Here is a 20,302-nt window from a genome sequence, read left to right on the forward strand (position 1 = left end):
ACCCTGTATATGAGACAGCAAAAGAGACACTGATGTATATAACAGTCTTTTGGACTCTGTGGGAGATGGGGAGGGTGGGATGCTTTGGGAGAATGGCATTGAAACATGTATAATATCATATATGAAATGAGTCGCCAGTCCAGGTTCTATGCACGATACTGGATGCTTGGGGCTGGTGCACTGGGACGACCCAGAGGGATGGTACGGGGAGGGAGGAGGGAGGAGGGAGGAGGGTTCAGGATGGGGAACATGTGTATACCTGTGGTGGATTCATGTTGATGTATGGCAAAACCAATACAATATTGTAAAGTTAAAAAATTAAAAATTAAAAAAAAACAGTAAAAAAAAGAAAAGAAAAGAAAGCTGCTGGAGATTATAGGAACCTAAAACTCCCTTCCTTGTGATGAAATCCATCATCCCCTTTTTATGTGAGTGACGTTTCTATCATATGATCTTTGATATTCTTACCTGGACACACCCAGATGTTCTTGTCTTTTTTCCTTTGAAGAATGCCTTTTCAATGGGTTATGCCAGCACATCCTAGAACACAGCTATTTCACAAAAATTATTTAGTAATTACCTAAATAAAGTCAATCATGAAAGCTGTCCTTCCTTATAGATACCCAAGGAGTTTGGCATACAAATTGGACCTACATGAGTTTGGGTGAACTCCAGGAGTTGGTGATGGACAGGGAGGCCTGGCGTGCTGCAATTCATGGGGTCGCAAAGAGTCAGACACGACTGAGTGACTGAACTGAACTGAATTGATATTGCTCAAAGGTCTAGAAAATATATCATGAAACGACTCACAACAGGTGATAGTTACCCTCATCCTCACAGTGGTTTCTGAACACCCAGTGTCCCTTCTTCCTTGTAGAATTCCATGTCTTCTACCCGAAGTGCCCATGATCCAAATAGGCCCCTTGTTTTCCCCTATTGTTGAATGATACTGATTCTGGAATGAATCCAGAATGAAGCCCCAGATCTCACTCTTAACTGGGATTTGCTGACTATGAGTCCTTTGCAAAAAAAAAAAAAAAAAAAATGTTGTTTCTCTAAATCTTACTTTTGCATTTGTAAAATAATGCTAATAAAACCATCATATTTATATAAAAAGAGAAGAAATACATATAGCAACTCCTCTACTGAAAGAAAATAAGATGCAGGAATCTATACATTCATAAGGCGTGCAATCTGTTTATGAGGATTTTCTTTCAAAAAGTAATATATTGGCTTAAATAATTTTAGTTTGGTAGAGTCAATGAGTGTGATGTGTGGTACATGGGGATATTATCTGATGTTTCTTAGTCTTACTATAGGTCACTATTGAATCCCACCAAACCCTTCCCCAACTCTGTCATAATTCAGCCTTGTGGCAACTTAACACAGTACTCATACAGGAATGCCTGCTGCTGCTGCTAAGTTGCTTCAGCCGTGTCCGACTCTGTGCGACCCCATAGACAGCAGCCCACCAGGCTCCACCGTCCCTGGGATTCTCCAGGCAAGGGAATGGGTTGCCATTTCCTTCTCCAATGCAGGAAAGTGAAAAGTGAAAGGGAAGTCGCTCAGTCGTGTCCGACTCTTAGCGACCCCATGGACTGCAGCCCACCAGGCTCCTCCGTCCATGGGATTTTCCAGGCAAGAGTGCTGGAGTGGGGTGCCATCGCCTTCTCCGACAGGAATGCCTAAACCTGGGCTATATCCAGATTCATATGGGATGCTTGGGTTTCATTTGTTTATTGTGATAAAATATACATAACATAGCACTTAAAATTCTAACCATTTTTAAGTGCAGAGTTCTATGGCATTAAATGCATTTACCTGTGGAGCAACTCTCCCCTCCCCAGAATTCCCAACTGAAGCTCTGTACTCATTAAATACTAACACCACATCCCTCCCTCCTCCTTGCCTAGGTTAACACCTAGGCTTCATATTTTAATTACAAGCAGTACCAGATAAACTCATGCTAACTGCTATAACAACTAAACCCTCAAGCTTATAATGGCTCGAGTTTCTCTGACTCTATAAAGTAGAAAAACAATGTTCTAATTGACAGGCAGTTCTTCTTACAGGTCCATTCCAGAATTCTTGCAGAATTTAGACTCCTCCATCATGATGTGGGGCTTCCCAAGTGGCTCAATGGTAAAGAATCTGCCTTCCAATGCAGGAAGATGCAAAAGATGCAGGTTTGATCACTGGGTTGAGATTATACCCTGCAGTAGGAAATGACAACCCACTCCCATATTCTTTTCTGGGAAATACCATGAAGAGGAGCCTGGCAGGCTACAGTCCATGGGGTCACAAAGAGTCGGACATGACTGAACGACTGAGCACACACGTCATCAGCGTATGGTTCCAAAGTCTGCCTGCTGCTATGTGGCTCCTCTCCCCAGGCCTGGAATCAGCACGGACATGTGCACTCACACTCATTGGTTAAACCCAGTGCCATGGGTTCATCTAGGCTTCACGGGGGCCAGGACATAGGATCCAGTGCACGGAGAAGGAGAAATGAGTTTGAGGAGGAGCCAGCCAGTCTCAGTCATATCAGTGAAAGTAAGAGTGTATATATACCCAAGAATCACCATTCATCCCCTTAGAACTTTGCTTTCACTTTTCTCTTTGGAAACTTAATTTGCCCTGTCAGAAAAACAGATTTCATTTGAAATATTTCCCTGAAACAAAATAAAACTTGTAAAATTGAAATGAACATATAATTCCACTGAGATGCAAGAGGTAGCATCTAGAAATAGAAACCTTAAGAAACAGTTGAGTGGCTTAGAAGGAACTCTTTCTTCACATTCAATTACACGAGACTTGTGAGGATATAAATATCTAAAACCATGTGTGTCCTTAAAGCGTACTTGAGAGGTTCTTGTTTCTAATGTGTTAGGATCTATATCCATAGGATTTGTCTTCTCTTAATATGTACTATAAATCCCACCATGATCAGCCTATTAATTCATTTGTTTGGAACCACTAAGGAAGATCCCCTGGAGGAGACCATGGCAAACCACTCCAGTTTTCTTGCCTGTAAAATCCCATGGACCGAGAAGCCTGGCAGGCTACAGTCCATAGAGTCACAAAGGGTCAGACACAACAGAAGCGACTTAGCATACGCACACACACTAAGGAAGGTTTTAATTGGAAAATGAATGGGAATCATGTAGTAGTGGCTTGAAGAAAAGGCAGGAAGATGTGTATTGTACTTCCTCCCCACACAGGAGGGAGTCTACTTCCTTTTGCTAACTTCACTTAACGTAACCACAGGAAGATGTGTATTGTACTTCCTCCCCACACAGGAGGGAGTCTACTTCCTTTTGCTAACTTCACTTAACGTAACCACAGGACTTCAATCTCTATGCACATCGGCATTTAGCATCTGCCTTTCCCTTTCCTATAATGGAAGAAAATAATGCATTGGTTGGCAGTGCTGACAAAGACTGACTTGCGGAATAATCGAAACTCTAATTTCTGTCATTAGCTCAGTGTTTGCAAAATGCATCTCCCTGCCTGCACTCCAGATGTTCATTCTTATTTTACTAGCTCTTTGTTATGAGTTTTGACGCTAAATGGTAAAGTGTCAAGGGGAAAGACTTGAGTACGCAAGGTTCATGGGAACGGCATAAACTTGAACTCCCCAGAAACCCTGCAACATTTATTTGTAGGCCCTTCCAGTCCGTTTGCCTCCCAGAGTGAGCCTCTGAGACCTTGCCTTACATGCAGTGTCGACAGGAAAGAACCTTTGGATCCACCTTACTGCTCTCGCTTGTTAAGTAAAGGTTGTGCCTGAAAGTGTTCACGTGGGAATCATCTTTTCCTGTGACTTTCGTTTCCCAGGGAACGAGCAGTGAACACGTCGCAGCCCGGGTCCCTCCAGTTCACCGTGGGGAACCTGAAGCCAGAAGCCATGTACACCTTCCGGGTTGCAGCCTACAACCAGTGGGGGCCTGGGGAGAGCTCTCAGCCCATCAAGGTGGCCACTCAGCCTGAGTGTGAGTATGCGACGGGAAGGGCCAAATTAGGAAGTGCTCGTTTTCGTAGGTGATATCTTTGAATCCCTTCATAGTAGTTTATTGAGGTGACAAAATAGAAGATTTCTGGAGCAATACATTTACCCTGAAGGTTTTTTTAAAGATAACTTTTTAACAAAATGGTCTCCTCACTTTGGTCGGTCTGCAGAGAAACAAATTAACAACTAGGAAGGCCTGATCCATCCATCCGGTCTACATATCCATTCCCGAGTGAGTGAGTGACTCTAGCTGCCAGAACTTCATCATCAGCATTGGGGTTCAGCCTCCTGCACTGATTTTTTTTTTTTTTTCAGATTTTTCCGAGTTTGTGTATGAAAAGTATTACATCAGAGAAAAACCAATGGTGTAGGACTTCTCAGTACAGGGGCTTATTCAGTAACTTGCTCATACACTGAATGCCATACAGAAGCTTCCAAAAGCAAACCCAGATTCAAGAAATGTAAATCGATAATTTCTACTGGGCAATATCACTATCCTGTCATGTAAATGACTATATTAAGCTCCACAAACAAAATAATGCTGCTAAATGTTCTCTGACCAAATTATAATTTAGTGATTTCTCCTTTTATCAAGGAACAAACAGCCCCCAAACTGCACTTTTAAAAGAGAGTTCTGTATTTCTTACAACATTTTGAATTTTCTACTAAAATTCTGATGTTATTTGGAAAGATTGATTGCCAATGAGTTGTTTGCCAACTTTATTTTGTTAAGAGTTTTAAAAAGTTGTAATCTAACGGTTAAATGAACTAAATGACTGCTTATAATGAAGTATATCCGTTGTTTAGACATTTAGACACCTAGTTTCATCTACTCCTGTTTGTATTTTTTTTTTCAAATGATGCTGTTTTATTTGTATTCCCAATCATTTTATTTAAAACTCTATCTATCTTCAAAATCACCTCACATGCTTTTGGAAGAACATGAAGTAGAAATCAGAAATATTTTAATTGGTAAATAAGAGAAAATAATCTTTGGATTAGGTTACTTGTTAGGGATTTGAAATCAGCAAGTTAAAGAAGATTCTGAGAGGTAGTCTGGGTGCTGGCACCATGTTTTACTCTGGGCAGAATCTCTGTTCCTTTTCTCATGTAGCCAAGACTTCAAAAGACCAGATGAGAACAGATTGGGATAAAGGATTTGTTGGGGGTGAGGAGAAGACTAAGCTGTACAAGTCTGAGAGATACGTGCATCACAGGAATAAAACCTCACACAGCATCTTTAAAGCCATAGGAATGTGCAGATTTCAGGTCATATATAGAAAATGCAGGCACCCAAGCAGGACCAGCTAAATAATTTGCAGGATCCAGAAGCTACAGCAGCTCATCAATCCTTGCTCTACGTGGGACCCTCCTTAGCATGGGGCCTTGTGCAGCTTCCTTGTCACGTGCCAGCAAAGGTGGTCCCGCTTCCAGGTTTCTCTTCTAAAGAATGTTTTGTTGCTCTTTGGGTTTAAATCACTAGATAATGCTGATTTCCACTTCATAGTGTTATTGGTCACATATGATTTGAGACATCAATTTTCCCATTGACTCTCTCTTTATAGATCATACATATATATAGATAATCAATGACTTTTTTTTTTTTTTTTTTTTAATTTTATTTTATTTTTAAACTTTACATAATTGTATTAGTTTTGCCAAATATCAAAATGAATCCATCACAGGTATACATGTGCTCCCCATCCTGATAATCAATGACTTTTATAAATATTTAGTATTTTTAATCAATAAACTGAATAAAAACAAATTAGGTCTATATATATATATATATACATATATACATATATGTTTAAATGGTATATGCCATATTGTGTACACAGACTGATAGTTGAAAAACCCATAAAAATTCTCTAAAAAGATCTTGTTCAGTTTTTTCATGGTAGAACTTAAACTTTAAAAGCATGTTCATTTTCAGAAGATCCAATTTCTATGGATTGTCTGAATCCTTTGCTTCCTAATCCAACTATTATCCCCGGAATTGTTTTTGTGTACTTTTCTGGGCTGACTGGCTATGATTACATTACATTGCTGATAAAAATTCTACAGTCAGCCTCATTTCTAAGACTGAGCAATGTTCTTTATCTTCTATCAATACCATTTTTCCTAAGTATCCAGCTTGAAAATCAATTTCCAGAATTTGTTTTTAAAGGCCAACCTTTCCAAGTCAAGAGAGAAGAAAGTCTTCCACTTGGAAACTGACTAATAGTAATACCTCATTTCATTAAAAAAAAATAATAAAGTACTCATGATACAATGTGTTTGGTATAATTAATAATAAAAAAATCAGTCTGTGATTATTTGTATTACACACATATGGCATTAGCTTTTATAAAGCGCAAGCAATGGTATAATTCAACTGACAAGTATAGTTAATGAATATCCACTGTGTTTCTAACACTGTTCACAGTGACTGAGACACATTAAGAAAGCATAGCTATGTAATGAGTAATAGCACTTAAAGTTCCAAGAAGCTTCTTAAGGAAGCAAATGTTTTAAATATGTAACAATAATAAAATAGGTAAGGAAACTTGCAAGAATTTGTTCAATGAAATGTAAGAACTCTGAATCGTAGATTTGCTTATGAGCCCCTTACCTGTGATGGCCTCTGGCATATGCTCAGCCTCTGTCTGTGGTACCAAATTGAATCTTGGAGATAAGAGTTTTGGGTGAGTTAGAAAAGAATAGCTTTATTGCTTTGCCAGTCAAAGGGGGACACAGTGGGCTCCTACCCTCAAAAACTACGTGTCCCCACCCAGGGGAGTTTGCTGAGGAGTTTTATGTTCAAGAGTATAGTTGCTTGCCTTCCTTTTTATCTCTTTTCTTGATATCTTTATGAGCTGGTTCCTTTAGTCTGGTCTCAAGTGGTCTTTGGGCTTCCCAGGTGGCGCTACTGGAAAAGAACTCTCCTGCCAATGCAGGAGATGCCGGTTCTATCTCTGAGTCAGGAAGATCCCCTGCAGCAGGAGGGCATGGCAGTCCACTCCAGTATTCTTGCCTGGAGAATCCCATGGACAGAGGAGCCTGGCGGGCTACAATCCATGGGGTGGCAAAGAGCTGGACATGACTGAAGAGACTTAGCACACACGCATGCATGAGTGGTCTTCTCCAGTTGAAGAATGCTGCCATCTTCCATTTGCTGGGTTGTAATTCCATAAAGAACTTAGAGGCATTGTTGCATGTAGCCCTTGAGGCAGACCCAGGCCCCTGCCCCAAAGCTGCAGTGTTGTTTCTTAGCCCTTCCTTCCTTGTCTTTGCATCCCTTTCCTTCCTGGATTAGCAACTGTTCGAATCTGCTTTTTGGAACTCCAGGAAGGTCATGGAGGCTGCGATCTGTTCCCTACAGGGAACGGGGTGGGGGGTGGAATGGAAAGGATGGGAAGGCTTCTGTGTCCATCATGTCCAGGAGTCCCACAGGATCCTGCTTGCTTTCACGTACTATCTAGGCAGTTTTTATGCCTAAATCATCTTGTCCTCCTCCTCAAATAAGTGCTTTATTACAAAGACAGCCACCTTGATCCTTTATATATCATCCATTTTTCCTCCTTCAGAAAGTAGTCTGAGAATTTTTATAGAAAACCACACTGGGCACTGGTCTCGGTAAGCATTTACTTAAAATTTAAGCATAAATGATAATAAGGCATAAAATAAAATTAAAAACTCGAATGAATAAAATCTGTTGCTTGTTGGTATTATCGTAGCATGCAAGTTATGTTTTCTCCAGAAAATGAAAGTGGAAAATTATCCTGTTTTTGACACATGAAGGTGTCTTAATTTCTTCACTAAGGGTAGTGATAGTGGCCTTAGAATGCTAACCACATGTTGGCCTTTAATGACAACAATTGTTTTATTAAATCACCTCTCTTTTTACACTATATGGAGTAAGAATTATTTCCTTCGCAGACCATTGTTTATTGGAGGGTGACCTGATTGTGTTTCATTGAGGACTTTTCTTGAATAATTAATCTCTTACTGAGCAGCTAGGTAGACAGGAGTAGTTCAGGCTAGATACACAGTACTTTTAGAATAGCTTTTTACATGTGCAAAACAGCCACCTCCTTCAATTCATTTAGATTAAGAGTCTTGTGGCGCTCACTCACTGCCTTTATTATAGATATTAGGATGAATAAATAATGTTATCATAACTAATAGGTAGGACATGTGTATTTTATCTTCTGTGTTAACACAAAAATGCCACTTTGGCAATTTAAAACTATTTCTAGGGTAAGGAGCACTTCATCTTCCCCAAGCCTGTTCAATAAAACACCGATTTCTGAGTAAGATCCAGCATCTTAGAGATCCCGTACTTCGTTGCCCCCTTCCCTCCTCTCCTGTGCTGTTTCTTCTCTCCCTCCCCTTCCTCCCCTGTCTTTCTCCTCCTCTTTCTCTTCTCTCTCAGCTTCTTATAAGCTCATCTTTCTATGTTTTTAGAGAAAGTTCAAAGGCTGAGTTTATTACTTGGTTAGAATTTCAGAATCTAGAGGCAGAGGCAGGGGGGATGTTTTCATTTTTCTCTCCCTGACAAAATGATCTTATCTTTTGAAAATGGGTCCCGTCTGGGTATGCAATTGCTTGCTCATTTTATCACGGTTTTTCCAAATGTGATGTAGTAATTGTACACTAAAATGACATAGCTTTTATACAAATTGAATTTCAAGTTTTTCATATTATTTGAAAATATAAACTCTATTATGAAAACCATATTCTCAAGGAATCAACCCTGATAGAAAATATGTCTGAAATATGAATCAGCCAGCAAGTGTTTCTGAAAGTGCATACATACTGCAGTAATCATTTAAAGAGATCACCAGCCCAAGATCCAGTTTATGAAATAATCACCCAGAATACAAAGGCTTGATTTATAGGCAGGTTTGTGTCTCCTGATTCTATCTTCCTTGTGCTAACTCCTTGCTCCTTCCTTCTGCCTTTATAATGTGTAATTTCTCCACTGTATTATCAGCCGGATTTAAGTCCCTGCCTGCTTAAGACTTGTCTAATCTTTTCATGCCACATGTGGAGGATTTTTGAATTATTATTTGGGGTCCTTTAAGATGCCGTTAAGGCAGTTTAATCTTGAAGGATATTAAAATGGACCACATACTGTCTGGAGGCTCGAGTTAGAGTGGGGAGCCTATTTGCTAGACCACAACCCAATTATCCACAAAACCCTTTTATAGTTAAGTGTTGTAAGTAATATTCTTAGTCCATTATATTCTTTACACTGAAAAGGCGAGTGAAAGCAACCACCAAATTGAGTGACTTTAAGATATATTATCTAGAGGAATAGATATATTTGCCTTTTTTGTCCATCCCTGAACATCTTTTTTTTTCTTTCTTTCTTTATTTTTATTCTATAAAGACTCTTCTTGTATAGTTGTTACGGAACTTGAAAAGTCTCTGAATATTATGTCTCCAAATATTACTGCCTATTTCTTAGGAGAATTGTCTTAATCTTTCTTTCTTAAGATTTTTTTTTTTTGTCATGTGGATCATTTTAAAAGTCTTTATGGAATTTGTTACAATTCACTGCTTCTGTTTCACGTTTTGATATTTTGGTCATGAAGCTTGTGGGATCTTAGCCTGAACCTCAGATCAAACCCGCACTCCCTGCATTGGAAGGTAAAATCTTAACCACTGGACCACCAGGAGCATCCCAAGTTTCTTAATCCTCGAAACCTCATTGTCCTCAATTATAAGTTGGAGATATTATTTACTCCTCTTCTTTATTCTGAAAGCTCAGCCTCTTTGTACATGGGTGCCAAATCAAACCTTGGAGAAAAGAGTTTTTGGTGAAGTAGAAAAGAATAGCTTTATTGCTTTGCCAGGCAAAGAAGGACACAGTGGTCTCTTGCCTCTCTGAAAAACTGTGCGTCCCAACCCAAGAGGACTTGACAAGGAGTTTCACAGCAACAGTTCAAGGGTGGGGCAACTGTTTCCCTCAGATTGGGACTGGAACCCACGTGGCTGGGACTCGAACCCAGCCAAACCCATGGTACCTGGTTTCAGGGTCTAATAAAGCTCAGGTTCTTAATGTCTCATCATAGAAAAAATTCAGAGAGAGACAGAGTGATAAGAAGCGGATTTATTCAGATTCAGAGAGAAGCGCACGCCACAGACGGAGTGTGAGCCATCGCAGAGGGCGAATGTGGCTGCAAAATGTGGCTTGGTTAGTTTTTATAGGCTGGGTAATTTCATATGCTAATGAGCGGGAGGGTTATTCCGACTGTTTTTCGGAAGGGGTGGAAGTTTCTGGGATTTGGTCCACCGCCCACTCCGTGGTCTTTTGACAGTGCCTTGGAACTGTCACGGCCCCTCTGGGTGTGTCCCTTCACTTGCTGCCTGAGGATCAAGATCTGGTCTTGGCTGCCATCTTGGTCCCACTTGATTCGAATCGGTTTATGCTGTGTCCTGGGGCTATGTCATTCTTTCAAAAGCTGTGTCCTCCCCCTTTCCCTCCTGTTATGGAATTGCTGACAACACTAGGGCATGTGCAGGGTCTCAGGTGGTCAGTCTTCTCATCTTGATGCGCTTTTGTGGTCCCGTGAATCCTGTCTCAGCTGATTTCTTGGCTGTTCCTCCCTTGATTATCAGCTATTCCAATCTGCCATTTGAAACTCAGCAAAGGCCATGGAGGCTGGAGTCTTGCCTATAAGAAATGGGACAAAAAGGTTTCCATGCCCATGAGCCCCACAGAGTCCTTCTCAGTTTCATTACCAGGTTGTAAAGATGAAATGTGATAATCTATGGGAAGCCCCCAAGTCTTACCTGGCGTCTAGTATACAATCAATAGAAGGAGGTTTCCTGCCCCTAATGGGATCAAATGGAAACATAATTCCAACTGCCTTGCACTTGCAACTAAAGTGGGACACTCAGTAGTGTAATCATAAGGTAATAAAGCTAATACAATACCTATTGATAGTTTGTATTTGGCTTGATTACTATGTAATCAACCATTTATGGATTTTATTACTTTCCCTGCAATCATCCTCTCCCTGTTTAGCAGGCTGTTGCAAACTTGTTCGTTGTCTAATTTTGCTTCTTGGACATCTTTGCATCCCTAACTAAATTTTGAAGCTTTATGAGCAGAAAACACTCTATTATCCCATAAAATGTGACACAGCATTGCCATTTTGTGAATAGCTAGCTGGTTAACATTTGCTGGTAGAATCTGATTTGTACTTAATGTGTGGCAAAGATAATATGTTTCAGTAATAGTCATTCATCATGATTCTATAAATTAAGCAAACCAAGTAAATCATAGTTCTGTCTATCTCTTTCTTTCTTTTTTTTTTTTTAAAGTCACTTAACCTGGTTTCCAATTATTAACTGCACTGTGTGATGATTTGAGTGGATATCCGGGACAATGATGAAGGCAAAGTTGACTGTGAACCCATCAGCTGGTCTAGTTTTGTGTCATATACGTGGCAATAGACTAGCAGTAGAAAGAAGTAAATTTAAGCACTGGCATTCTATCTTTGTAGGTAACATACAAATGCTGGTATAGTTTCAAAATTCTTTCACTGCAGTAACGTTTTCAGGTATTACAGGATGGAAGACACTAAAGGCTTATGCTGTGGCATTCCCAGCAACAGAAGCTAGAAGGAACCCATTCAGGTTCGGTGGTCAACTAGCGAGGTATTATTATGTCTTCTACTGAGCGACTTCACTTCACTTTTCGCTTTCACGCATGGGAGAAGGAAATGGCAACCCACTCCAGGGGTCTTGCTTGGAGAATCCCAGGGACGGCAGAGCCTGGTGGACTGCCGTCTATGAGGTCGCACAGAGTCGGATACAACTGAAGCGACTTAGCAGCAGCAGCAGCAGCAGCATGTCTTCTGCAGTGATGTGTATTAGTGGCAGAATCAGAGGTAGGCTTGTGCAGATGGGTTGTTTACGCATGTTAGAAAGTGTGAAGCAAGGGTGAGTCATCCTGTACTTATTCATCATTTATTCATTCAGTCAGTCCTTCAAAATTATTCTTTTATGCTAAGTCCTAGACGTCCACGGTCCAGTACAGTTACCATTAGCTACATGTATCGATTTGCAGTTCAACACATTGATGTAAAATAAATTAAAAATTCAGGCACACTAACCACAACTGTCAAATAGCACTTAAAATTTAAACAGAATTGAAAACTAAAATTCCAGCGCCTCATCAGTCACATTTCAGAAGTTCATATGTGACTACTGGCTGCTGTGTGGGACAGCAGAGACAGCATTGGTATTATCAGAGAAAATTCTGTTGGGCCCCCTGCTTGAGACTCTCCTAGTACAGAGGATACAAAAGCAAGTCAGATAATGCCCTGATTCCCAAGGAACTAGTATCTAACAGTTTTAAGCAGAACTCACTAAAAGCACATTTAATAGATTACTCCTCTTTGAATGTTGAAAAAGTTCTTTATGCACTGAGTTAATATAAAATATTTCTTTTTAAAAGACCAGAGAATCTAGATCTTAACATATTTTCTGATTAGTTATGCAAATTTCTCTCAGTATTTTCTCAGTTTAAAGTATAAATATATACGTGTGTATCTCCTTTGGTGGCTCAGTGGTAAAGAATCTGCCTGCCAATGTAGGAGATGTGAGTTGGATCCTTGGGTTGGGAAGATCCCCTGGAGAAGGAAATGGCAACCCACTCTAGGATTCTTGCTTAGAAAATCCCCTGGACGGGGAGCCTGGCAGGCTACAGTCCATGGGGTTGCAAAAGGGTTGGACACAACTTAGAGACTAAAACAGCAACTATATATATATATATATATATATATATATATATATATATATATATATATTCAGTGCACAGTTAAAGACTTAAGAACAAAAATGTCTTGTTGCCTGGGTTAAACAGTGATGTAGCATAAGAAAATCTCTGCTGGCTCACTGTCATTCTCTCTTTGAGCACAAAGCATAATTCAGTCTCCTTCCACTGGTATAATGAAACATCTAGAGAGGTTATCTGCTCGGTGTGAAATTATAGGGAAAAAAATGCTACTGATTTCTCACTGATATTAGGGAGTATGAAGACAGAAGGCATGAAAGTGTCATAATAATGAGATGTTTCTGGAAAGTACGGATATCTAGCTTGGGATAAAAAGGTTCCAAAGAAGTAGATTTCTTTTGGGTTTAATTGCCTCATTTGGTGATGTAGCCTACTAAAAATGAAGGTAGGTTCCTTGGAAAACTGAATAAGAGCAAAATAGAGCTTGAACATCAGCAGGGAAATTGCCATCATGCTGCTACAGCCAAATAAAACTCTACTCCAAAGATAAAACAGCTGAACTGAGCTCTTTTATGGGATTCCTTCAGTTAGATCAGACACTATGGAGAGCTGGTGTTCATGACTAGTGAAGAGCGAAGACACACTGAGAATATAGCATTTGTTTAACTTATACGTATTTATATATTATCTCATCTTGACAGCCGCTTTAATCTCTGTGGTTTATAAGCAATTATCATCTACTGGTGGTCAAGACTTTTGTAAGGTGCTGTAAATAGAAAGTAAAATAAGATGGGCAAAACAGTATCCAAAGATATCAGGGATGGAATTTCTGAAGACAGTGTATGTGAAGGATAAGTTGTTCTAAATCATGCTGTAGGTTCAAATTTATTTCCACTCTTTAGCCTAAAGTTAGGATTATAAGGTGAAAGTGAAGGTAATTAAAGTATTAGTCGCTCAGTCATGTCTGTCTCTGTGACCCCATGGACTGTAGACCACCAGGCCCCTCTGTCCATGGAATTCTCATGGACAAGAGAATGCTGGAGTGTGCAGCCATTTCTTTCTCCAGGGGATCTTCCTGACCCAAGGATTGAACCTGGATCTCCTGCATTGTAGGCAGATTCTTTTACCATCTCAGCCACCAAAGAAGCCCCAAGGATTATAAGGTATTAGTGTATAAATATTATATAATTTAATGCATAAAAATTCATGCATTTATATACACATGTGCATTTTGTGTTTTAGTATGAAATATGATAGTTCTTTTTAGAAAGTATCACATGAAGAAATTTAGTTGACTAACCTCTCGTGATTGTTGCTGTTGTTTAGTCGCTCAGTCGTGTCTGCCTCTTTGCAGCTCCACAGACTGTAGCACACCAGGCTCCTCCATCCTTGGGAATTCTCCAGGCAAGAATACTAGAGTGGGTTGCCATTTCCTTCTCCAGGGTATGTTCCTGACCCAGGGATTGAACCCAGCACTCCTGAATTGACAGACTGGTTCTTTACCACTTCACCACCAGGGAAGCCTCATCCTCATGAGATACCCAAAATAAGTGAAATCCGTTTTTTAAAATCATTGTACTGTTTGACAGATTCTTTTCACTGCTGATTATACTCTGCCTGGTGTAATGTAACTTATGTGCTACACCAAAGGGTCATAATTTGACTTTAACTCTTATTCTCTAACTCCAGTCTTCCTACATTGTTATGTTGTTTTGATAAAGATACTATTTGCAGTTCATAGGAACAGTGCTAGGGAGGAATGTACCTACAACTGTTCCCAATTCTATGAAAACTCTTTGGATCTCAGCCCAATCTTCCCACCTTGGGAAACCCCATGGCACATCCAATACAGAATTTGAACTGGGCCAGAGTTTCTGGTCACAGGACATTTGACAAGTCCAGGGTATCACCATGTGTTGAAATTGAAAGATTTTAAGGTGAGGCCACACAATTCCTTTGTGGTCCAATGGCTAAGGCTCTGTGCTTCCAATGCAGGGGCCCAGTTTCAATCCCTGGTCAGGGAACTAGATCTTAAAGCTCCTGATGGCCACCTGATGTGAAGAGCCGACTCATTGGAAAAGACCTGATGCTGGGAAAGATTGCGGGCAGGAGGAGAAGGCAGGGACAGAGGATGAGATGGTTGAATGGCATCACTGACTCAACGGACATGAATTTGAGCAAGCTCTGAGAGAGTGGAGGACAGAGGAGCTTGGTGTGCTGCAGTCCATGGGGTCCAAAGAGCTGGATATGGCTTAGCGACTGAACAACAAGCACAACACACATTTGATGGTAGAAGTTAAAGTTGGTGCCACCAGTGTCCAAGAGTAAATGATCACAGGGTTTTATTAAAGAAAGTGAAGGTCGCTCACTCATGTCCAACTCTTTGTGATCCCATGGACTATCCATGGAATTCTCTAGGCCAGAATACTGGAGTGGGTATCCTTTCCTTTCTCCAGGAAATCTTCCCAACCCAGGGATCCAGCATTGCAGGCAGATTCTTTACCAGCTGAGCTGCAAGGGAAGCCCAAGAATACTGGAGTGGGTAGCCTATCCCTTCTCCCGGGGATCTTCCTGACCCAGGAATCAAACCAGGGTCTCCTGCACTGTAGGCAGATTTTTTACCAACTGAGCCATCAACTGGAAGTCAAAATAGTGAAGCACTGAACCCATGATCAATGCAAGTACACTGTTCATTACCACCTTATTTTAATCTGTAATTCCTATTCTAGGTCTTCTGTATGAAAGGAGGGTGAAAGGTGATTAAGAACAAGGATTCAGAATTCAGATTGAATTAGAATTCTGGCTTTTTCACTTACTAGCTAACTGGGGTAAACTGGTTTGCTAAACCACAGCTTCCTCCTGTATAAAATAGATCTTATAGGGATGTTGTAAAACTTAAAAGACAATCTATAATAGGACAAAACAGTACAGCCCAAATGATTATTCTGAGAATTAAATGAGCTATTTAGTATAAAATACTTAAGCCTGCTCTCTGGCACTCTGCCAGCCCTCAGTAAATGTAGCTGTTTCAATCATGCATTCCTCCATTGCTGCGTTCTAATTATTCTCATGTTGTCATATTCCTTAACACTGTAATTTGTCCATGTCTATCTCTGTGCTGCTCACTTGTGCTTGAAATGTTCCTCTTCTTTCTGTTTCGTAAGTTTCTTCTATTTCTACTTTAGGATTTTAAAAGCAGAAAGCCCATTCTGGCTAATTCACCCCATGGATCCATCTGTTAGTCTTCATGAGCTCATTTTTCGTGCTCCAGATTTGTTCATGTCATTCATTCGTTCTTTCATTCATTTCTTTCAACAAATGGTTATCGTGTGCCACTGGTGGGCTGCTCTGTATTTCTCAACACTGGGAGTTCAGCAGCAAAAAACAGAAAAAGACAGACAAATGTTTATGAGGTTTATATTGTAGTCATAGAAATGGACAGTAAACAAATAAAAATAAAGTATGCAGAAGAATAAGCCAGCTTAAAAAGATAGAGAATGAAAAGGATAGAGGCGATTCTAGGAAGGGAAGTTTCAGGAGAGCCTTTCTGAAGAAGACAAGGAACCTATGAATAAATTTGGAGGGATACCAGCAGAGGTCTTGGGTCTTGAGCAAAGACATTTCAGGTAGAGCTAATCAGTTCAGTTCAGTTTAGTCACTCAGTCGTGTCTAACTCTTTGCAACTCCATGGACTGCAGCACACCAGGATTCCCTGTCCATCACCAACTCCTGGAGTTTACTCAAACCCATGTCCATTGAGTCAGTGATGCCATCCAATCATCTTATCCTCTGTTGTCCCCTTCTCCTCCTGCCCTCAATCTTTCCCAGCATCAGGGTCTTTTCAAATGAGTTAGATATTCCCATCAGGTGGCCAAAGTACTGGAGTTTCAGCATCAGTCCTTCCAATGAACACCCAGGACTGAACTCCTTTAGGATGGACTGGTTGGATCTCCTTGCAATCCAAGGGACTCTCAAGAGTCTTCTCCAGCACCACAGTTCAAAAGCACTGCTAATAGGAAGGGACGAGATCCCGAGAGGAGGTAGAGGAGGAAGAGGACCACTGTGCGGCAGCAGAGTGAAGAAGAGGGGGAATGGAAGAGAGGTGTCCCCGGGTGGCAGGGGCCCAGATAGGAGTCACTGTGAGGCCCCAGTAAGGAAAGTGGAGTCATTCTCAATGCGGAGGCATCCATGCAGGAGGGGGTGACATGATCTAATTTTAATTGTAAAAGTAGAGGCTAAAGAGGAGGCTAATGCGTGATGCAGTCAGGAGACATTGGTAGGTCCTATGGGGGGAACTATGGAAAGGTTAAAAGCTGGTAGGATTCAGGATGGGGGCCTCACGAGTAGCTCAGTTAGTAAAGAATCTGCCTGAAATGCAGGAGATCCGATTCAATTCCTGGGACAAGAAGTTCCCCTGGACCAGAGAGGGCTTCCGTGGTGACTCAGTCAGTAAAGAATCCACCTGCAATGTGGGAGACCTGGGTTCAACCCCAGGGTTGGGAAGATCCCCTGGAGGTGGGCATACAACCCACTCCAGTATTCTTGTCTGGAGAATCCCAAGGACAAGGAGCCTGGCGGGCTACAGCCTGGGGTCACAAAGCGTCAGATGCAACTGAACAGCTAAGTACAGGTTTCAGGATGCCTTTGGAAGTGATGAGGCTTGCTGCTGGTGTGGAATGGGATTAAAAACAGGAGTCAGATGTACTCCTTGCTTAGGCCTCAGAAACTAGGTGAATTATGGGACCATTTTGAGGGTCACACTGGGTAAGGAGCCAGCTTGTAGTGTATGTGGAAGGGAAGAGACATGGGGAACAAATCAGGATTTTCTTTTCAATTTCTTAAATTTTTATTATAGGCTGTGCTGGGTCTTCACTGCTGCTTGCAGGCTCTCTCTAGGTAAGGCAAGTGGGGACCACTCTCTGGTGGCGGCATGTGGGCTTCTCACTGTACTGACTTCTCTCGTTTTGGAGCCTGAACTTTAGGCATGCGGGCTTCAGTAGTTGTGCCATATGTCTCAGTTGCCCCATGCCATGTGGAACCTTCCCGGGCCAAAGTTCAAACCCATGTCCTCTGAATAGAAACAGAAAATTCCATAAACCGCTAGCCAGTGGCCAAGGCCATGCAGTATTTAGCTTCTTATAGTGGCAAAACTGAACAGTGGTTGAAAAAACAGGGGCGAATTCTCCATGTTGTCAACTGTAAGACATCTGTGCCCTACACATCCCTAATGAATGTGCTATAAGGATGTGCACAGTGCCATGTGCAGAAGACACTCAAAAATTTGTCAGTCACAGAGAAGCATCCTTCTTAGAAAGCCTCCTGGTGGGCCAGTGAAGTGTAATTTGATTGGCTGATACCAGAAAAGAGAATTGACTGGACTTCCCTGGAGCTCCAGTGGTTATAACTTCCCGCTTCCACTGCAGAGGGTGTGGGTTCAGCCTCTCAGTTCAGTTCAGTTCAGTTGCTCAGTCGTGTCCGACTCTTTGCAACCCCATGGACCAGAGCACGCCAGGCCTCCCTGTCCATCACCAATTCCCATAGTTTACCAAACTCATATCCATTGAGTCGGTGATGCCACCCAACCATCTCATCCTGTCATGTCCCTTTCTCCCACCTTCAGTCTTTCCCATCATCATCACCCTTTCTTCAGCATCAGGGTCTTTTCAAATGAGTGAGCTCTTTGCATCAGGTGGCCAAAGTATTAGAGTTTGAGCTTCAGCATCAGTCCTTCCAATGAACACCCAGGCCTGATCTCCCCTAGGATGGACTGGTTGGATCTCCTTGCAGTCCAAGGGACTCTCAAGAGTCTTCTCCAACACCACAGTTCAAAAACATCAATTCTTTGGCACTCTGCTTTCTTTATAGTCCAACTCTCACATCCATACATGACCACTGGAAAAACCATAGCCTTGACTATTTTAAATAAGACCTTTGTTGGCAAAGTAATGTCTCTGCTTTTTACCATGCTGTCTAGGTTTCTTTCAAGGAGTAAGCATCTTTTAATTTCATGGCTGCAGTCACCATCTGCAGTGATTTTAGAGACCCTCAAAATAAAGTCTGCCACTGTTTCCCCATCTATTTGCCATGAAGTGATGGAACTGGATGCCATGATCTTAGTTTTCTGAATGTTGAGCTTTAAGCCAACTTTTTCACTGTCTTCTTTGACTTTCATCAAGAGTCTTTTTAGTTCTTCACTTTCTGCCATAAGGGTAGTGTCATCTGCATATCTGAGGTTACTGATATTTCTCCTAGCACTGTTGATTCCAGCTTCTGCTTCATCCAGCCCAGCATTTCTCATGATGTACTCTGCATATAAGTTAAATAAGCATGGTGACAATATAGAGCCTTGACGTACTCCTTTTCCTATTTGGAACCAGTCTGTTGTTCCATATCCAGTTCTAACTATTGATTCCTGATCTGCATACAGATTTCTTAGCCACTAGTCAGGGAATTAAGATCCCACATGTCTCATGGCACAGCCAAAAATAAATAAAATGAAACGAAAACAAACAAAAAAAAATTCAAATGTAAAGAAAGAAAAATTGACAAAATTTTCAGATCCACAGCCTAGTCTTCCTGCTGCCAAGATTTTCCAAGGACCCAATCCAAAAGGGGCCAGTTTGGGCCAAAATAAATGTTAGCCCAGAACCAGCTTGTTTTCTGATAAGTACTTTGCTTGCATTTATTAAACAGGAGATTGAATTCTAATGGGATGTCTGTTCAGGATCACCTTATTGCTCTGAGACTGTATCAGAATTTTATCAGTGGAAACCTGGTGTTTAGGCCCAAGTGGAGACCATAGAATTCAGAAGGAATTTGCCTTCTGACTGTTAACATGCCTTTGCTTTACTCTTTTTCTTATCTTGGGGAATCTCATTTGCCCCACCTACTCAGGGCATATAAGAATCCAAAATATTTACCTGATGATCTGAAACACATTGATAAGTTCATAAAGTCCATTTTATCTTTATGTATTCTCTTTTTTTAATTTAAATTTATTTATTTTAATTGGAGGCTAATTACTTTACAATATTGTATTGGTTTTGTCATACATCAACATGAATCCGCCACGGGTGTACACGTGCTCCCCATCCTGAACCCCCCTCCCACCTCCCTTTGCCATAAAGTCCATTTTAAATAGCTGATTTCAGTCTTTGAGTTTTACAAAGAATAAATTTAAGGAACGGGGAACTTAAGGCGAGCCATTAGATGGATCAGTACCCTGGTCCCCAGGGTTGCACCTAGACTGCTTGTCCAAAGTTGTTTGTGTAAGATGGCTCTGCTTGCCAAAATCTGTTTCTTCTTCTTGAAAAGGGATAGGATCCTACACAATTAAGCAAAAGACTTGCATTCTAGCCTGAGATAGTATCTGTATGTTGCTGTGTATGTTTAAGTAGGCCACTTACCTCTTCTGTTTTTCTATTTTCTCTCCTAAAATAGTGATTATCCTGCCTGTGTTAATTTCATGGGGCTGCTGTGACAAAGTACCACATGTTACCTGCTTTAAAATAAAAATTTATTCTCTGACAGTTCCGGAGACTAGAAATCTGAATTTAAGG

At 41.0% G+C, this 20,302-nt stretch overlaps 1 protein-coding gene across 1 annotated transcript in view; it reads left to right on the forward strand.

Annotated features, from left to right (window-relative positions):
• The window catches only part of DCC (DCC netrin 1 receptor), an 877,980-nt gene that overhangs the window by 457,154 nt on the left and 400,524 nt on the right, over positions 1–20,302 (forward strand). The window contains exon 9 of the mRNA XM_070361809.1: positions 3,838–3,992. Coding sequence (XP_070217910.1) covers positions 3,838–3,992 — 155 coding nt within the window. The remainder of the gene's footprint in view (positions 1–3,837; positions 3,993–20,302) is intronic.

This window comes from Bos mutus, chromosome 24 (genome assembly GCF_027580195.1).
Source record: "Bos mutus isolate GX-2022 chromosome 24, NWIPB_WYAK_1.1, whole genome shotgun sequence".
Taxonomy (NCBI): domain Eukaryota; kingdom Metazoa; phylum Chordata; class Mammalia; order Artiodactyla; family Bovidae; genus Bos; species Bos mutus.